Source organism: Epinephelus moara, chromosome 12 (genome assembly GCF_006386435.1).
Source record: "Epinephelus moara isolate mb chromosome 12, YSFRI_EMoa_1.0, whole genome shotgun sequence".
Lineage (NCBI taxonomy): Eukaryota > Metazoa > Chordata > Actinopteri > Perciformes > Serranidae > Epinephelus > Epinephelus moara.
Genome location: NC_065517.1, coordinates 1,860,124 through 1,879,905, shown reverse-complemented (window position 1 = coordinate 1,879,905; position 19,782 = coordinate 1,860,124). Strand labels below are relative to the sequence as shown.

General features: G+C 43.8%; 1 protein-coding gene across 3 annotated transcripts in view; it reads right to left on the bottom strand.

Moving 5' to 3' along the window:
• ddhd1b (DDHD domain containing 1b) overlaps positions 1-19,782 on the bottom strand; it is a 94,770-nt gene that overhangs the window by 68,857 nt on the left and 6,131 nt on the right. For 2 of the 3 annotated variants that reach the window (XM_050058850.1, XM_050058851.1), the window contains exons 2-5: positions 12,513-12,689; positions 12,031-12,159; positions 6,483-6,630; positions 6,273-6,382 (exon numbers count right to left, since the gene is read on the bottom strand). In XM_050058850.1, coding sequence (XP_049914807.1) covers positions 6,273-6,382; positions 6,483-6,630; positions 12,031-12,159; positions 12,513-12,689 — 564 coding nt within the window. The remainder of the gene's footprint in view (positions 1-6,272; positions 6,383-6,482; positions 6,631-12,030; positions 12,160-12,512; positions 12,690-19,782) is intronic. The other variant, XM_050058854.1, reaches the window with a different exon arrangement.

Here is a 19,782-nt window from a genome sequence, read left to right as displayed (position 1 = left end):
CCTGAGGTTTCTACCGTTTTTTTTCCCTGTTAAAGGGGTTTTTTTGGGGAGTTTTTCCTTATCCGCTGCGAGGGTCATAAGGACAGAGGGATGTCGTATGCTGTAAAGCCCTGTGAGGCAAATTGTGATTTGTGATATTGGGCTTTATAAATAAAATTGATTGATTGATTGAAATTGAGTAGGCATCTCTGGGAAATCACAAGTTATACCACTAACGAAGCCCGTTCCAATGCTCATTGCAGGAAGGATCATAGTCGCACTCTTGCTCTATTTAGTCCACATTCCAGTAAACCTGCTGGGAAGAGACATATTGTGCCCACTCCAAGCTAAGATCATGTGCACACAAGATGGATTATATTTGGACTTCCCCGAAGACCCCCCACAAGGCATGATGCCGCAGCTGCTCCAAGAAACAGTAGAGGCACAGCAGGCACTGGTATACTGGCTCCAGTTAACGCCAGAAGAGTCCCACCTCAAACAAGCCTGGACTGCATGGGAATCGTGGGTCAGGTTAGATTTTGCTACATCATACACCTCCACTCTGCCGTTGCACTGCACGCTCATGTACGACTCAGATCAGACTCACATAGATTATCAAGAATGTTGGGATGCAGTACTTAACAGAAAACCATGTCTGATCACAAGTGAAGACAGGGACCACAGGGGGCTGCAGCAGCAGTCCGCCTTTCAGAAGATTTATCTGGGTGGTTCCAAGTGCCAAATTCCACACCACACATCATTCTGTTAGTGGCGGAGGGTTATGAATCTCATCATCTGGGTACTATGGTGAAATGTGCACTGCAGGTGCGTGAGTGGCTACCCACTGGTAACAAGTACATCCATATTTCTAAGGATAAACAATACATGAGAATCTCGGTCAAGATAGGCAATGTGACAGTCGCAGACAAGGTATTGGTTGATGGGAACCCACCTACACATATGATAGTAGCAGCCGAACATGAACATCTGCTAAACCAAGTTCCACAACTGTTGTGGACAGCTCACAAATCAGCTCAACCTGTTCACATCACACTAAGACCACACATTAATCTACCATATCAGAGACAGTATCCCCTAAAGCAGCATGCTATTGAAGGTATCAGGCCAGTGATCGAAGGATTGGTGGAGGAGGGGGTGTTGGTTAAAACCAGAAGCCCCTGCAACACACAAATGTTGTCTTTTCTTGGTATGACAGGATACAGGCAACTGTGGATTTGTGACTATGCTATAAAAACTGCCCCACTAAAGGCTTTAATAAGAGTAGCATGACAACCTAATAATGCAGCACAGTTAGCTTGGACAGAGGAAGCAGAAGGCACATTTTGGGCACTAAAAGCAGACATGCAGTCTTGGGATCCCCAAGTACATTACAGTACATTTGGCAAATGACATAGTGCTCCCAATATTGTGTGGCATGTGGATCTATAGAGAACTGGTTGGAAAACTCCACCCTCAGTAATAGCACCCAAAAGGCAGATGAGTTGATCCAATGCATGCTAGAACTAATCAGGCATGGAATAAAAAGATGTGTGATACTATGGAGAGAGCAAAGATCCAATGCCAGCAGGTGGTAAGTGGTATAACTACCACTTCTTATACCATGCGGCAAAACCACACTCATGCTACTTGGATCTGGATTTACAACCTTATTAATGATACAGATCCACTGGCAGACATATTTTGGATGTGTGAAAAAGACCGCCAGGTGAAAGTTGTATTACCAACCAATTGGACAGGAATTTGTATTCCAGTTATGCTGACAGGACCAATTACAATAATTAGCTTGACTGACAATAGTCCAAAAAGAGTCCGTAGAGCATCTATGACACGATCACACTGGAAAAAGGATGATAACGTGTACATCACATGGGATCAGATACCACAAGGCGTCCCTAGTGAGCATCATGTCATAGGGTATGACTGGTAAATGTCGGGGAGAGGATGGGTTCCCTGCCATTTGCGGGAATCATAATGAACGCCCAGTACATAGGCCATAACAGCCGCTGAATGAATTATTTATGGTACAATCAACAGAGATTTGTAAATTGGACTATAGATGCCTTAGAGGGGGTAAGCGAACAACTGCATGCCGCATCACTGATGACTGTGCAAAATAAGCTTGTCATCAAGACAATGCTAGCTAAAGACCAAGGTGTCTGTGATGTAATTGGGGAAGAGTGCTGTACTGCCATCCCCATGAATAAGGGTAAGGATGGCAACCTAACCAGGGCTTTTGGAGAATATATGTATGTTAAGGGACCAACACGTGCAACATTCTAATTGGAACACCAAAACCACATCATTGCTAGATTGGCTACAGAGTTTATCTCTGAGAAAGATTTTGCAAACACTAGGGGTACTACTTGGGTTGCTTATCCTGACAATTCTTGTGATTACTTGTTGTATCCTTCCCCTAGTGCAACTTATGATTAAGAGAGCCTTGAAGACAGCAACTGGGCAATTTGCTGTGTTAGTAAAGCAACAGGCAATACCCGTCGTAGCAATAGGACTACAAGAGCAAAACACCTCATGTGTAGGCCCCCACAACCACTATGAGTCAAAAAATAACATATACAAGCCAATGAACAGGGCCAGAGAAGGAGAATATGAGATTGTGTAAGGGAAAGTAGACGGGATAGGCATGAACCATCATTTGCCAATAGATAAAGGACAACCTTGCTGTCACCAGACCAAACTAACAACATCTAATCAGCGTATAACCCTTGTTTGAGTAACTGAAAGAAAAAAAAAGCAATTGAATTAAAAGCGTCCTCTGTAACATCTAGATAAGTGTGTAAGAGTATGGCCGGCAACTGGGAAACCCAATACCCATACCACCTGACCCTGCGGCCGCCCTACCAGCAGGGGCGTCTGGCTGTGCAGTATCATCCAGCCTACACCGAGCACTCACCTGTGCCAATCAGCAGACCCCCGTATGTGCCCCCAGGAGGCACTCCTATTGAAGCCCGCTGGTATCACTACGCCCCAACGGCCCCACCAATGATTTACACGCCCCCACCAGTGCAGCCACCACAGATCCAACCCTCAAACCAGGCCAGCTTCAACCCCACTGAAAATCAACAACGCCCAGCACAAAAGGGAAACCAGCCCCTAATCGGAACCCCAAGCCCAGGGATGGCCATACCAGGGGGAGACCGGCAGCGTCCGATGCGACACCAGGCCAAGAAACCCACAATCCAATCCTTAGCGCCCTGCTAGCCCAACCAGGCCCAAGCCAAGGGGAGAACCCCTGATGGATGCGCCCAGACGACACAGCACTGACTTCATCTCAAAGCATGGTCCGAGTCGCACCTCAGGCAGAGTCAACCTCCCCGCAGCCGGAGCCACTCCAAATTGACCCCTCGGAAAACCCAGAGTGGAATTGGCTGCCACTTAATCCATCCCCTGAGAGAACCTCGTCCTCAGAGGGAGATCCTGAAGTGAGTGCGGAAGAGCATGCATCCTGGTCCCCGACTAGTCTGTCTGTCAGTGCGCCCCCATCAACGTCTGGCCCACCTAAAGTCGCACTGGAAAAGAATATAATGCCTCTCAAGCCATTGGCTCCCAAGCTGAGTGTAAATCTGCAGCGGGAATTTGACATAGTGCCCGAGGCAGTAGAGATTGACCTCCCTTTCCTGCCCATCGAGAAACCAACAAGGGAGGTGGAACGGAAGGCTGTGAATAAACTGAGAGATCTGCTTCATCGAGTCCTTCAGATTCCCTACTGCAGACTGGTGCGTAGTTTCTCTCCCGACCGGCGGATTAAGATACGCCGGCTGAGAGCCTGCAGCTATAAGCTCACCCAAAAGACACGGCGCAAACACCAGCAAGAGCTATATCTTCAAGGTTATCGGGAGCTGAGCAATCTGTGTGTTCAGATCATCTCCCTCCAGCAGCAAGAGATTGAGATATTGCGGGATCAGGTTGCCTCATATCGCCGTCTGTGTATGGCTGGCGTGTCTCCCTACGGTCGGCAGGGACAGTAGCCACAGAAGATATTGCCCATTGCATGTTTTACTAATTGCAGCATTTACTGTGTTCATCATACACTGGAATCAAATGTGATTGCTTATACACTGGAATGAAAAATAGCCTATTGTGATTTACCTCGTATTTGAAACATAGCCTTAAAAATCACATTTTGTAATCTTTGTGTAATCAGGTATTACTGAAGAGTGTCACCACTGTTAAATGTCTCACCTCTAATTTGCCTTAATAGAATTATAATCGATGTAACTGGATGAGGTTTGCTGTTTTAGTGTTGATGGGACTTTCCAGTCCCAAAGGGGGGAATATATATTTTTGCTTGTGCTCATCTGGTGTTGATGGGACTTTCCAGTCCCAAAGGGGGGGATATGTTGTGTAAAATGAGCCTTAACTACAAAGTGTGATTAAGTATTAATCAGCAGGCACTCATCCACATATTTTAATTATGTATGGAATATATGCTTGAATCAACATACTCATTCACACATCTACACATCTATTGAATGTATATCACTGTGATTAAATGTTTTTTAAAAATAGAGTAGGATTAGGCCTGAACATATTGGAAGAAGAAGTTAGATGCACCTGTTTCACTGTTATGCAGTACACCATTATATCAATCAATCAATCAATCAATCAATTTTATTTATAAAGCCCAATATCACAAATCACAATTTGCCTCACAGGGCTTTACAGCATACGACATCCCTCTGTCCTTATGACCCTCGCAGCGGATAAGGAAAAACTCCCCAAAAAAACCCCTTTAACGGGGAAAAAAAACGGTAGAAACCTCAGGAAGAGCAACTGAGGAGGGATCCCTCTTCCAGGACGGACAGACGTGCAATAGATGTCGTACAGAACAGATCAGCATAATAAATTAACAGTAATCCGTATGACACAATGAGAGAGAGAGAGAGAGAGAGAGAGAGAGAGAGAGAGAGAGATAGATGCAGGTAATGACAGTACCTTACAACAACATTATTGAAAGTAATAATATTATAGTTATAGTTCTGGCTACTGTGGTACAGTATATAAGGGGTCATAGCCAGGCCAACCTGGACACCAGTATGTACGGAGGGATAAGGAGTGATGTTCCAACATGCCTGGGTAATACACCATTAGGTTCTGGTCAAAGTGGGAAGGACAAAGAAAAAGAGGTGGAGGTTCACTGGAATCTCCACCTGCATAAAAGGCAGAGCATAGAGAGTGAGTCTCCAGTCTGGTTCCGGAGCCTGACTCATGAGTTGTATGTGTTGTTGCTTGTGAACACATAAAACTCGTTTGCACCTGATTCTAAGTGTCTCCAGTGACTCTCTGAGTACTGTTTTTTTATTTATTCCAAGATACATTTTTGGGAAAAAGACAAGTTCAAACATAGGTGTTGAGGGCAAGGTCCGGAGTCTTCTGGCCCAGCTTCAGACATCGATTTTTACCTCTTCAATACATTAAAATTACGTGTTTAACAGGGAATTACTCAAAATATTCCCGGGGGAGAAACCCCCCCGACCCCTGGGTAAGAAATTGTTCCCACTTCAGGGCTAAAGCCACAGATGTTTTCAACTCCTAGCGACGCCCCTGGTGGTGAGTCTCCTGAGCTGCATTATCTCTGCATGATTTGGTTACCTGACAGTACAGTCAAAGCCTCACATCACCTGAATCGCACAGACAGCCATGAAGATCATGGGAGTCCATCAACATCTCAGTCCTCAGTCTATTTTTTTTCAACAAACTATAATCAAAAGAATCTCATTAGCTGCTCCCCTCAGGTTGACGGTTGGGTTCCCCTCAGCAAGCACCACCACTTCAAACATTCCTTTGTCCCCCTATGCATTATAGCACCAAACACCACCTAGACTGAAATATGAGTTTGCTGTAGCTGTCCTTCTAGTGGTTGTTCACTGTTAAATTTTGTACTATGTCTGAACTTTCTCTGATGTAGATGGGCATTTGCAATTGATAGAACTGTTTTGCTGTGGTTTTCCTCTGCAGATCTATGATGTCCAAGGCGAATGTCCTACTGGGACAATAAAGTCTGTCCTATCCTTGTTTGTTGTCTGCCATCAATTAGTGCAGAAAAATGTTATGTTACTGTGCCACTCTGACATGGTCCCCATCTCATCTGTTGTTCTGGGTATTTGTCTGGCTTTACCTAATACTGAATTAATCCCAGTTCTGATCCTGATTCTTTAATCGAAGACAGGACAGACCCTGCATGATACCACTACAGTTCTCCTGTGCAGGATCAGTGTTTGTTTTTTATGGTTGTGTGCTGAGGTGCAGCATACCTCCATCGAGAGCTAGTTTTGACCTCCACTCCACAGGAAGGAACTCTACATGCTCTGTGGTGCGATCAGAGAAGTGCTTCTCCTCCATCTTTCTGGCAGCATCTCTCATCCTGCATACCAGCAAGACAAGACAAAACAATTACTCCAACAATGATTCTGATTCTTTTCTTAATGCTCTATGCTCCCACTGGAAACCTCTCAATATCTCACATGCTGGTATTCCTGATGATGCGGCCCTGGTCCATCTTCTGGCCAATGCCGTGCACCACAAAGACAATGTGTGTGGTTTCAGGAGGGGTGTCCTCAGGTGCTGCCTCTTCCACGTATCCACGATGGAGACGCGTCCCACTGCTGGAGGCTGAGAACATGAGAGGAAGAATTATTACCTGAGGTGATGCATTCCACAGCAGTCTGTGTTTAGTCATTTATCTGAAATTACTAGCTTTTCGAAATTGATCAAAGCAATTTTTTTCTGAAACCCCTTTACCAATTAAACCATGTAACGTTAATTTACGGCCCTGGTCTTGAGATAACTGTATGCAGGTATCTATATTCAAGTCAGTTCTATAACCTATAAATTGTAGTCACACTTTAATAAATCAATTTGAGGCTCATTTAAGGGTAATTTCACACTGAAACAACATATTTTTTTTCTCTTACCTCTAGTAGTATCTCTCCATGCAGGTAGTTGTGGTGTTATTTGTCCAGGTTAGGAGTTTATCTGTCTCTCAGATTTCTGCCTCCATATGTACATACAATGATTACTTTGTGATGCTCACAGCATTGAAAAATTAAAGACTCAATAGTGACATCTTTTTCTAGAAACTGTCCCTGTTACAGACATGCATACTGAAACTACAATTGCTGCTTTGTGGTTGTATGCCATCATGAACCAGTCAAGTTGCAGCTACAGTTTACATCCATGTCTGTGCAAACATGGATGCTTCGCACACATCAATCCCCCGGCAGCATTGAAGATCTATACAATCAGCACAGTTTCAAGGTAGACACCCAAGAGGGGTATCACCAATTCAGTCTCTGACTAAATGTCTCCCTTTCTGTTCCTGAGATATGACATTACATAATGGCCAGAAAAGTGTTTCTGCAGAGCATTATGATGGAACAGTGAAGTTGACCTTTGACCTTCTGGATATAAAATGTCATCAATTCATCATTATATCTGATTAAATATTTGTGTGAATTTTTTTCATAATTAGCAAATGAATTATGAGTTATGGCCAAAAATGTGTTGTGAGGTCACAGGGACCTTGACCTTTGACCACCAAATTCTATTTAGTTCATTCTTGAGTCCACGAAGTGGACATTAGTGCCTAATTCGAGGAAACTCCCTATAGGCCTCTTTAAGATATTAGGTTCAATAAAGTCCTGACCTGACGTTTGACCACCAAAATTCAATCAGTTCATTGCTGAGTCCAAGTGGACATTTGTGCCAGATTTGAAGAAATTATCTCAAGGTGGTCTTGACATATCATATTAACAAGAACGAGACTAATGCAAGGTCACACTGACCTTGACCTTTGACCACCAAAATCTAACGAGTTTATGGTTGAGCCCAAATGTACTTTTGTGCCAATTTTGAAGAAATCTGGTCAAAGCATTCTTGAGATATTGCATTCACAAGAACGGAATGGATGGACGACTGGACAGAGTAACGTGAAATCGGAAAACAGAATGCCTCTGGCCGTGGCTACCGTTAGCATGGAGGCATAAAAAGCACTATGTAAACAAACTTAAGGGGCTGCACTGGTGTGTGTGTGTGTGTGTTACTTTAGGTATAGGTGAGACAATGAAATGCCACTGATTAACGATGTTGGAGTAATAAGAACAATGAGAATACAGGCTGTCAGACAGACAGCATACTACTTTTATAACTTTGGAATGTAACAGCTGTTACATTCTCTTTATCCTTGATCTCAAAAAATATTAGGTTAACAGCAATATTAGCCCATTAAAATTACAATGTTAGCTACGATGAATGTGCACTAACATGTACTTGGCCAATACAGTGCTGCATTAACAAAGTGGCCTCAATGCATGGGGGTGCAGTGCTGATGTGTCTGAACACAGCCTTACTCTGAACAATCCAGAGAACATGTTGTCAACAGTTTTCACACACACTATTTCAGAAGAAAAGAGTTTCAATGAAGACTGTTCACAGTGAGGTAGAGCTCAAAGGTAGAGTGGGTCGTCCACCAATCGGAAGATCAGCGGTTCAATCCCCGGCTCCTCCAGTCTGCATGTCGAAGTATCCTTGAACAAGATACTGAACCCAAATTGCTCCCGATGGTGCTTCTATGATCGGTGTGTGAGTGTGTTAAAAACCGAGTGGCAAGTGGCACCTTGTATGGTAATCTCGGCCACCAGTGTATAAATGTGTGTGTGAATGGGTGAATGTAGTCTCGCTCACCAGACCTTTCTCAAGAAAAGAAAGGTCTGGCTGGGCCGACTCTCACTTTGAGATTGGAGAAAAAAACGCCCCAGCTGCTTGTACTTCTTTCAACCAATCACAATCGTTCTGGGCGGTGCCACAGCAACGGTGCGCTTGCAAAAATATTGCCGGGGGGAAACAGGTTTTGGTGTAACACGCCCACAAAAATATCGCCCACAGGACGCGAACCATGGCAGAAAAATGGCTACATCCCCGCAAGATCAAACACCGCAAAAGTTAGTAAAGGACGTGTTGAAAACGGTTGAAAACTGCTACACAACCGGAGGTGGTAGGGCGGGACTTCAGCGGGTGGCTCGTTCCGCCCAATGAGAGGCTGATCTCTGCAGCGAACTTCCGCCCACTCAGACTAGGGTGAATGTGACTCGTAGTGTAAAAAGTGCTTTGAGTGGTCGGATGACTAGAAAGGCGCTATACAAATGCAGGTCCATTTACCATTTACCGATTATCCACAGTAACAGGTAAGAGATGTTGCTTTTTATTTTTTATCTTTTTTCAAATGTAATTTTTCAATGCTGTGAGCGCTACAAAAATGTTTTTTATTACTTATTTGAACTTAGCCTTTAAGGGGCCGTACACATGCGGCGTCTTTAAACCACCTGGAAAACGTGTGGTCAGGCGCTGGGCGCTACTCTTGTACCTACTCTGTGCAGGAGGGTGCAGAGGCAAGATACCAAGATAAACAGAGTTCAACTTTTGGCAACACATGCCATGTGACAGGGAACAAATAATCGCAGCCCACAGATATTTTTCCTTTCTTCTGTAAATATCAGTCTGTGATAAATATGAAGGAGAAGTTGATCATTTTAGTGCAGGGCTGTCCGAGCTTTACATCTGTCCCACGCACAATATTTTAGACCCAACACACACTTGGGTCACACAACACCTGGAAGAAGATCAGCTCTGCACTCAGGATTTCTTGTAGGTAGGCTATGATACCGTGCTGGTTATGGTCGCTTAGCAACTTCAGACAAAACCTCTCTCTGTACTCTTGAAAGCTCGGACAGCCCTGCACTAAAATGATCAACTTCTCCTTCATATTTATCACAGACTGATATTTACCAAAGAAGGAAAAGATATCTGTGGGCTGTGATTTGTTGTTCCTTGACACGTGACATGCAGTGCCCGCTGTTGCGTTCCAAAAGTCAAACTCTGTTTACCTCAGGGCATAGCCGTTGCACCCTGAGAAGATAGGGGTTTGGGAACACATGTGCACCAGATGGCGTCGCTTTGGTGTTTGAGTGCACCTGCCGTGCGTCTACACTGGAAACAATGAATTTGAGGGCGCAAAAGACGCGGCATGTGTACAGCCCCTAAAACAGTTTTCAACTCAGAAAGGCACTATTGCTCTAGCCAACCTAATTTCAAAAATGGCTATCAAACGTGAAGCGAAACCAGCAGTACACCACAACCCAATGGAATGAATGTGTGAAAGATGTAAAAGACATGGTGTAAAGAGGGTAGCTGTCCCAGGCCAACATTTCTCTCCAGTTACAGAGGACTGCAATGTTCCTGACTGAACATGCAGGACCACGCCCCCTCTGCAATGAGCCATTAGCCCTTTTTAGATAGGAATTGTGCAAATTTGCAGGAAAGCCTAATCAGTCTTTTTTCAGCATTGGCAGTATAAAAACAAAATCGGGGAGGGCGGAAAATTGCAGCCTACCTACTTTTGTTTATACAGAATATGCCTTTTTCGGGGCAATGGGGGGCGTGAGCAAGTAAAAAAAAGTGTAGCTCAGTGTGTGACGTAAACAGTGACGTGGGAGGGAAGCTGCAGCTAGTCAGGCGCAGTAGTCAGACGGCGATTCTCTTGTAAATCGGCCCATTCGTCACCATCCCCGTCATCTGACGGTTAATGGCCTCTTCTAGAGTGACCATATTTTGATTTCCAAAAAAGAGGACACTCGCCCCGGCCACGAGATAGCCTACTTAAATGATACTCGCAGTTTACTCAAAGATGCCTTATAATTTTAATATATTTAAAGTTTATATGTGTGGATAGAAAATTTGGTTATATTACAAAATAATATCTCTCAAAGACAGAAATTTAGATAGGCTTCTCAGAGGTTACTCAACTTGCTTTTATTATGCCTAAAATAATAATCTTTTTACAAGTTTCAATTGTACAAAAATAAATATAAATGTAAAATAAATGTAAAATCTCTGGAATTAAATAATGATAGAAATAATGTCTCTTCTGTATTAGAAAAATCAACTTGTAAAATAATAGCTATCTTTTCAAGTCTTACTGGACAAATAAATAAATAAATAATATGAAGTAATGTTCTAAATAATACCTCTTCTGTATTAGAAAATCCAACTTTGAGCTCCCCGGCACCTTTATTAGACACAGAATCATATGTGCCAGCTTTGCACACGGTGCACTCAGCCTCCCATATATCCCGACCGGGTCGGGACGGTAAGTTGGGAATTTTTTCTGCAGTTCATCTGTGAAGCTGCACTTGTGCTTCAGCATCTTGGAAGCTCAGAATAATGCTGCGCCGCCGGTGTCTGCTGCTTCCTCGTTGTGAGTGTTGGAGATCCGCCGATAAGGCAGCCTCTCAGGGATTACGCGCGCGCATACACACACACACACACACACACAAGGAAAACCGGACATTATCATTAATTTATAAACAACCCCCGGACGCCCCGGAGGGGATGTGAAAAGTGGACATGTCCAGGCAAAAGAGGACGTTTGGTCAGCCTAGGCGGCCCTCTTCGTTTGCGAGGGCAAGGAGGGTGCATCATTCCTTGTCTCCCCAGTTGCTCATCTTTACAGTGTCTGTCAGGTTTGCATTTCCCTCTTGTTACTAGCTGCTCGCTAATTCCTGCTATCAGCTGTTTCCTGCTTATCCACCTCCAGTGGCTCACGTGTGGCGTCATCAACAGCTCCTCCCACAAGTCTTCAACAGCCCCTCCCGTTGCGGAAGTCTGTTTAAACTTAAAGGGTTCCGCCAATATGACTACCCTCCGAGGCGGAAAATTGGGCGCCTCACCTTTCCATGTCTGTGTGTATAAACACTCGCAGCTCGCCGGCAAATCCGCCCAACATTCGCAGAAAATCTGGTAGTGTAAAAGGGGCTATTGGCTCCAGACCATACACACATTTTGCCCCACCCCCAGCCCCTTTGACCCTTGACCTTGTGTTTCACTCAAGTTGTATGAGACATGTCAACACCGCTGAACAAGTCAATTGTTTCAGAGTGGCTCATGGAATTGAATGGGAACAAGATATTGCATCATATCTCTTCTCTTGTGTACAGCTCGTGACATTTTCCCATATACCTTTAGAGAAGCCCAGTTTCTGAGTGACAGTACGTGCGATCTTGGAGGTGGTGGCATCACTGTACAGGTAAACCTCATCCACACTGTGCCAGTCCACATGACTTCTGCTCAGTTTCAGACTGTGGATGGCTGGGAGACACAGGCACAGTGATTAACAGCAAGTGACACACTTTATCTGACATAATTAATTTACCTTTCCCCATGAGGGTGAGTAGAATGTGTGTGTATGTGTGTGACACATTGAAGTGCATCTACAGTCATGATACAGACTGTACACACACTCAGTGTCTTCTCTCAGGCGCAACCTTGTTCAGAATGGCAGTTACCCCTAACGCACACACAGACACACACACACACACACACACACACACACACACACGGCTACCGCTTTCACACACCTGCAGCCTGTACACATGCCTATCACACACACATCTCTTTAGGTCTACTTTCTTCCACATTCTCTTTTACATCCCATCCCTTACCGTCCTTGCTGTCCACTGTGGTGGTCACCACCTCCATCTCATAGGTGTCCCTCATCTGTTGCCCCCTGAAGCGGGCGAGGTGCTCCATCTCGATGAGGTCACTCTCGTCCTCCTCTAGGGGAAGCCACGTTCCATCAATGAACCACTGACCCCTCATCACAGGAATACGGTCTTGCTCTGAGGGACACCAAATGATGTTTACCACACTATGTTAAGGCTGTTGTAGCTTATGCTTGCTTTATTTCCTTACCTATCATAAACAATGTACAGCAAACACATCCACTAACACAAAAGAGAGATTATAAGCAGGTCAAGTGAATAAGACAAAGAAAAAAAGCAGTGCCACACTAGCATGACGTTAAGTGAAAATCAGTGAATTTGAGTTAGTCTGACTATAAAATCATTATATCAAAGACACGCCATCAGTGACAAGGGGATGAAGTCAGTACAACAGTGGGAGGATTTGCATCTAACCATACTCTGCTTTAAGTGATCCTCTGTGCTGCAAGAGCAGTAGTACTAAATTCTAATGGTATTTAAACTATTTGGTAAGGCAGTTTGGCTGTATACAACATTATTATTGTTTGTGGGGAAAGCTGCAGAGACACAATTACACAATTACAATTACACACACACACACACACACACACACACACACATACACTTCATTCACAGCTTTCTACCTCATAAAATAGTGTAATTAAGCCCAAATGTGTATTTCCTAGATAAACTTCGGTTTTGGCTGACATTGCCCTGAATGTTTTTCACCTTGCCTCCCAGGGCTTCTATGGCTGTGCCTCAGAGGTAGTGATGACCTCATGAAGCCTCATGAAGCATTTTCTTTATTTTCTGAGCCCACTAGATGGCACTCTTGGTTTAAAGAGAGAGGCTCAAAGAATGTAATTCAGAGTGTTTTAAACCTTTTGTTGAACAGAAAGCGCCATCTAGTGGGCTCAGAAAATAAAGAAAATGCTTCATGAGACTTCATTTGGCTATCACTACTCAGAGGTAGAGTGGGTTGTCCACTAATCGGAAGATCACAGTTCGATCCCCAGCTCCTCCAGTCTGCATGTCGAAGTATCCTTGAACAAGATACTGAACCCCAAATTGCTCCCGATGATGCTTCCATCGGTGTGTGAGTGTGTTAAAAACTGAGTAGTAGGTGGCGCCTTGTATGGTAGCCTCGACCGCCAGTGTATGAATGTGTGTGTATGGGTGAATGTGACTCATAGTGTAAAAGCAGTAGTATAGTACAGTATTTACTATACTATAGTATAGTATATTATGCACAGTAGTACAGTATGTACGGTAGTGATGTGCTGGTAAGGGTTTTTAAAACCCTCACCAACCTGACCCAAGCCAACCCCCCTAGTTTCTAGTTACTTCTCTCAAACTGCATATGAAAGTAATTGGTTACTTGGGAAAATAACTTTTGTATTACTTCTAAATATCTGCTTCATTAATGCACACATAGCTATATTACTTACGTGTTGCTGTGACAGTGTAGGACAAGACAACTATTAAGTTTGATCCATGATTGTACCAATTATCACTATGATAAAAAAGTAAGTAGTGAAACAATAAAACACAACAGATATGTTGTGATAGGCCTATTTATTGTAGCCTGGTCAGGCCTTGAAATCAAGCAACACAAGTTGGTTTCTAACACTCTCTTGGCAGAGAAAAAATAAATAACTATTCCTCAAACATTTGACAGTCATGTCTTATGATAGGCCAAGTAAAATCAAAGTAATAAAAGTTGGTTACAAAAACATAAAACACAGTGGAGCTTTTGATTTGTAACCTTAACAGTAATCCAAATCCAGCCTATAGAGCCTGCTTTTAACATGCATCTTGGGTGGTCCAATCCCAATTGAACAGCACTAAATACAAGTGCAAACGACCACCAAGAAGCACGGTAATCTGATCACTCATACCACTTGCAGAGATGGTCTGGGATGCATTGGTCCACAAATCTTTTTCGTAGTGTAAACACTAATGCTTCATGAAGCATCCCTGAAAAGGACTATGTCATCAATGCAGGACGAGGTGGGCGTTTTGATGTTTTTTGTCCATTTTACCATGAGTTGGATGAAGTGTTGCATGACCTTCCATTGCTTTGCCCTGTGGAAGGAGAAATGCTGAATTCTGCTGACAGCGATATCTCCAGCTGCAATGACACAAATCAAATTAAATCAAGTCAAATCAGGCTTTAATTGTCATCTCACCAAACTTACAACAGTTATACAGGTAGAACGAAACAGTGTTTGCGGGGGGTCGTTGCAACACTACATTAATAAGTACTAATACCATAAAATAGACATCAATAAAATAAAATAAAACCCTAACTATCCAGCAATAAATCACAACTAAAAGTCCAGTATGACAGTCAAACATCACACATCAGCAGTGGCCATTTTCAGAAAAAGTGACAATTGGCATTTGGCATTTAAAGTGACCATGTGCAGTGCTGTGCAGTATGTAAAAGGTGCATGGAATGGAGAGTCCAGTTTGACTAGCATCCTAGCAGCCTGTGGGAGGAAGCTGTTAAGCAGCCTACTGGTCCTAGACTTGACGTTGCGGTAGCATTTGCCTGATGGTAGCAATTCAAAGCACTGTGGAGAGGGTGTGAAGGATCCCTGATGATGCTCAGAGGCCTGTCCCTGCATCAGCTCTGAAAAAGTTCCTGGACAGAGGGTAGTGGCACTCCAATGATCCTCTTGGCTGTCCTCACTATCCTCTGCAGGGCCTTTTTGTCTGACACATTGCAGCGGGCATACCAGGTGGAAATGCAATATGTTATGACGTTCTCAACCCCACTTCTGTAGAATGTGGTGAGGATACTGGTGGGGAGGGATGCTTGTTTTAATTTCCTGAGGAAATGCGGTCTCTGCTGGGCACACTTCATGACCCTGATGGTATTCTGGGACCAGGAGAGATCCAACAGCACTGTTGTCCACTCTCTCCACTGTGGAGCCGCTGATGCAGAGAGGCGTGTGCTCAGGCTGCAACCTCCTGAAGTCAGCGATCATCTCCTTCGTTTTCTCTGCATTGAGCACCAGGTTGTTGACTCTGCACCAGCCCTCCAGATGTTTGACCTTGTCCCTGTACATGTCTTCATTGTCCATGTGGATGAGCCCCACAACTGTGGTGTCATCCGCAAACTTGAAAATCAGGTTCCCCTGATGTCTCACTACACAGTCATTTGTCTTGGTCTTGTAGTCCATCAGCTCCCGGATAACCTGCCACATTTGCCTGGTGTTTCCTGTGTCACTGAGGTGTGACCCTGTAGTTTCTCCATGTAGGCCCTTTTTGCTCCCTTGATACCCTGTGTGAGGGCGGCCCTGGCTTTACGGAGGGCAGCTGCATCTCCCACCCTGAAGGCTGCATCACGGGATCTTAGCAATGAACGGACCTCTGAATTCATCCACAGCTTCTGGTTGTTGCGTGTGGTGAAGGACTTGGTGACAGTTACATGACTAACATGACTTGCAAGTATGTTAGTGAGCAGCTAGCGAGATTGTGGGCGTAATAACTGTGCACGGGCCCTTTGGCCTTCCAGCATAAGTTACGCAGACAGTGACAACATCTGAACACAAGTGGTAAGCTAGACGCATATGATAGACACAGGGGTGAACAGCAATGAGTCTCAGCTGTTTACTTGTGTTTGGTTCACCAAAACGCATGTTAATACCAGGTGTAAAGAGGCTCATGGACTACAACGTACAACTATATTTCTGCCTTGCTGTTGAGGACAGAAAAATAAATAATGTCCATTTCCTTAACAGCAAGCTTAAGCGCCTGAACTGTTAGCCACTGTGAGCAGTGTCAGTTTAATGCTGACTGATTGGTTGATTGATGTCATTGTTGTGCAGATTGACCGGTTCGGGTTAGATTAGCCATTGTGTATGGTAGTCCATTTTCTATCTGTGATATTCCTATGGAATATTTTGGTAAGAATTACTCAACAGCAATGTTAGAACTGAAATGATAACAAATTTCCTTGTTGGATGCTGAACAATGCTTGATTTTTATTGGTCCGTAGTATATGCAGCTTGTCTTCTCTGCTGCAGTCTCAGCGCATATATGAAGTTCACCTACCTGCAAGTAAGCAATCCTGTATTATAGAGTGCTGCAGGGATGGTGTTCTTTGGTAGGCTGCAGCGAAATTAGCTTTGCTCTGTTTCCCTTTTCAAAAAGCCAACGACACTTTCCCATTTGACAGGAATATTGCAGAAAATAAACTCAGTGGCAAACAAAAGTTTATCAAACTCACAGGTTTTACTCAGCAAGCTAAACTTCCCAAATGAACAGCTTTTTTTTTTTTTTTTTGGAAGCATAAACACAGTTGCCAAAAATAAAAATTTAACGTTAGGCCATGAACAAACTGCACTGCCATTGCATGACTTAATGTTGCCACCACAACGACGCTGTAAAGCCATGTTCAGCGTGATGACATTATGTAGTCTCATTTAGCCACTTGTTAGCAACTAATTATTTTAAGACACCTAAAACATTTATGAATTCGCGAGTGGGGTATTTACTGACACGCTTGTGTCGTAGAACAAAATGTGAAAGCCTTCTTAGCTTGTGTTAACCACAGACCTTATTTTAGGTACCTACCCAAAAACCCATTCAAAAACCTTCCTGACTTAAAGACAATGGAACCGAGAGTGCTAAAATGCTATCCCATTTCCAGGTTTCAAGGACTCTGTCCTGCACAGCTCTCTGGGTGTATTCATAAATACTTGCTCCGAGTGCTGGAGCACACCGGCACAAATTAAAGCATTCATTAATTTGGAGCACTGTTACAATGCCCGATTTGATTATTCAGAACACCACACTTTTGGGGCAGCAGAATGTGCTCTGGGCATTCAGTCTGGAGAGATGGAGCAGCAGAGCACCAAGCAGAGTGAATGTGTGATTAACTTAGTGGTTTGTTAATTAATTTAGAAAGAAAACACTGTTTCTTTAAACAACAGCACTCTCATTTTAGTGTAGAGCCTCACTGATTGCCTGGTTGTTGCTTTTGTTGGTTGGCTAGGTTTAGGTAAGAGGAGTGAGATTGGTTAGGGTATGGATGTCAGGGTAAGTCAATCAGAGGCAAAATAAGTCAAAGTAGGGCAGGTCATACCTTTGCTATCCTACCAAATGCAAATTCACCTCCAGTACATAAAATACTTTACACTACTTTGAGTACTTTGAGTTTGTGGCACGTTGTCCATTGGTGCAGTGATATGTGTGATGTATATTCACAGGAACTCTATTAGGTGCTATGTACTACCCGGACTATAATTGTGGTTGCACCAGATTAGATAGGAGTCTGACATGTGGTCCTCCTGTATGTATGTAACCTGCCCACTGAACCACGAGTAAACCTGAGTTATACAAGTTACCACATGGTGTGGTTATTGTGCCTATTATGATTAAGACACACTTCATGGTGGCAGCGGTAAAGAACTCTCTATGAAGAATGAAGATAGACTAAAAAGATTGTCTGTGGATAATTACTGTCATCATGCAAGTAGGAGTGCGCCAGAGCTGTTAGCTGCTAAGCTAGCTACCAACACGACGTCATGACTTCGCATCTACCGACGATGAACTGGTCCGATCCGGATCTGGGTGAGGCTATCTCACTATTTAAACAGAAGATGTCTCTGTACTTAGAAGATGAGGAAATAACAGATGCAGCTAAACAAGCAAGGAAAATATGTCATGGAATTGGAGATGAAGGATTAAAAAGACTGAATGCCAGTGGTCTCAGTGATGATGACGGTAAGAAAAAGCCTGCTAAACTATGGGAATTCTTTGAAAACCAGTTAAAGTTAAACGTGAACTTCAGAATTCATAGACTCCACCTGATGCAACACAGGCAGAAACCAGATGAGAATATAGATGATTTTGTGAGTAGAGCCAGAACATTAGCACAGAAATGTCAGTTTTCAGACGAAGAGCTTAACGAGTGTCTGATTGAGCTTATTATTGCGAGCACACCCCACAATGCTCTGAGGAATGATCTCTATAGCAAGCCAAAAGGATATTCCTTAGCAGAGGTTCTGGCAGAAGGAAGGAAATCTGAAGCCCTGACAGCAGGAAATGAACAGTTAGGCAAACTTGGCCTGTCGAAGAGAAAAAACACGAAGAGAAAATCCATGCTGTGGATAGGGGCTGCACATGTCATAACTGTGGGAAAAGTCACAAACCACGTCAATGTCCTGCATATGCTTGTGGTGCAAAAGGTCACTGGGAAAGGTGCTGCAGGAAGTCCAAACGAGAGTGCCAGCAACATCCTGGTCAGAGCCAGAGCCAGGGAAGTAAGTGACACCCACCACAAAACAGACAGCACAAACGCCAACCCCATAAAAATAAAAAGCAACAGAGTGGGGCTCGCATACATGCTATAGACAGTAGCAGCAAACAGAAAGTGAGGATGAAAGTACCTACCAAAAACAGTTATGTTCCATCACTATCAGCGAAACACTGTCCTGAAGGTGAAACCACCTGACCTACCTGGTCGTGGACACACACTACGTCTCAAGACTGACACAGGCAACACACTCTCATTACGTACCTTCAAGCAGATGTACGGTGAAAATGCATGCACCCAGAGATGGTTGAGAAAAACCCACAAGAGGCTATCTGCATACAGTGGTCATGCCATCCCCTGCCTAGGCACCATTGACATTCCATGCCAGTACAATGAACCCAACTGGATTAATGCCAAGTTCTATGTTGTGGACGTACCAGGGCCAGCTGCAGTTGGTCTGCCAACATGTGAACTGTTAAACCTAGTGACTGTCAACGTGGATGCACAGGGCTTGACGCTAACTTTTTTCCCAAGGAGCACATGTGCTCCTAAGTTGAAAAAGTAAGGAGCGCACAAAGAACTTTAGGGGAACAATGTAAATTGATCAAATAATGTGTTTTCTGTAATAAACGTGATGCAAATAGACATTTACAAGCAAAATTATTTAATGAATTTGTATACAAAATGTACAGAAAGGTAAAATGATCAAGTTTTGAAAAAGTATTGCAATTTAATTTTGTCTTTAATGTTATTATCTTATATATATTATCTTTGCAATATGATTATCTTATATAATGTTATTACTATCCTAAAACATTCTCCAGGTCCTCTGAAACTCTGCAGGACTTATTTCCACCCTGCCCAGCAGCGGTACCGTGGCGAATGGTCCCTAACTGCGGGGAGAACGGAGCAGGCTTCCCCAGAGGTCCGCCGCTTTTCCCGGTCCCTCTTCTCCGCCACACT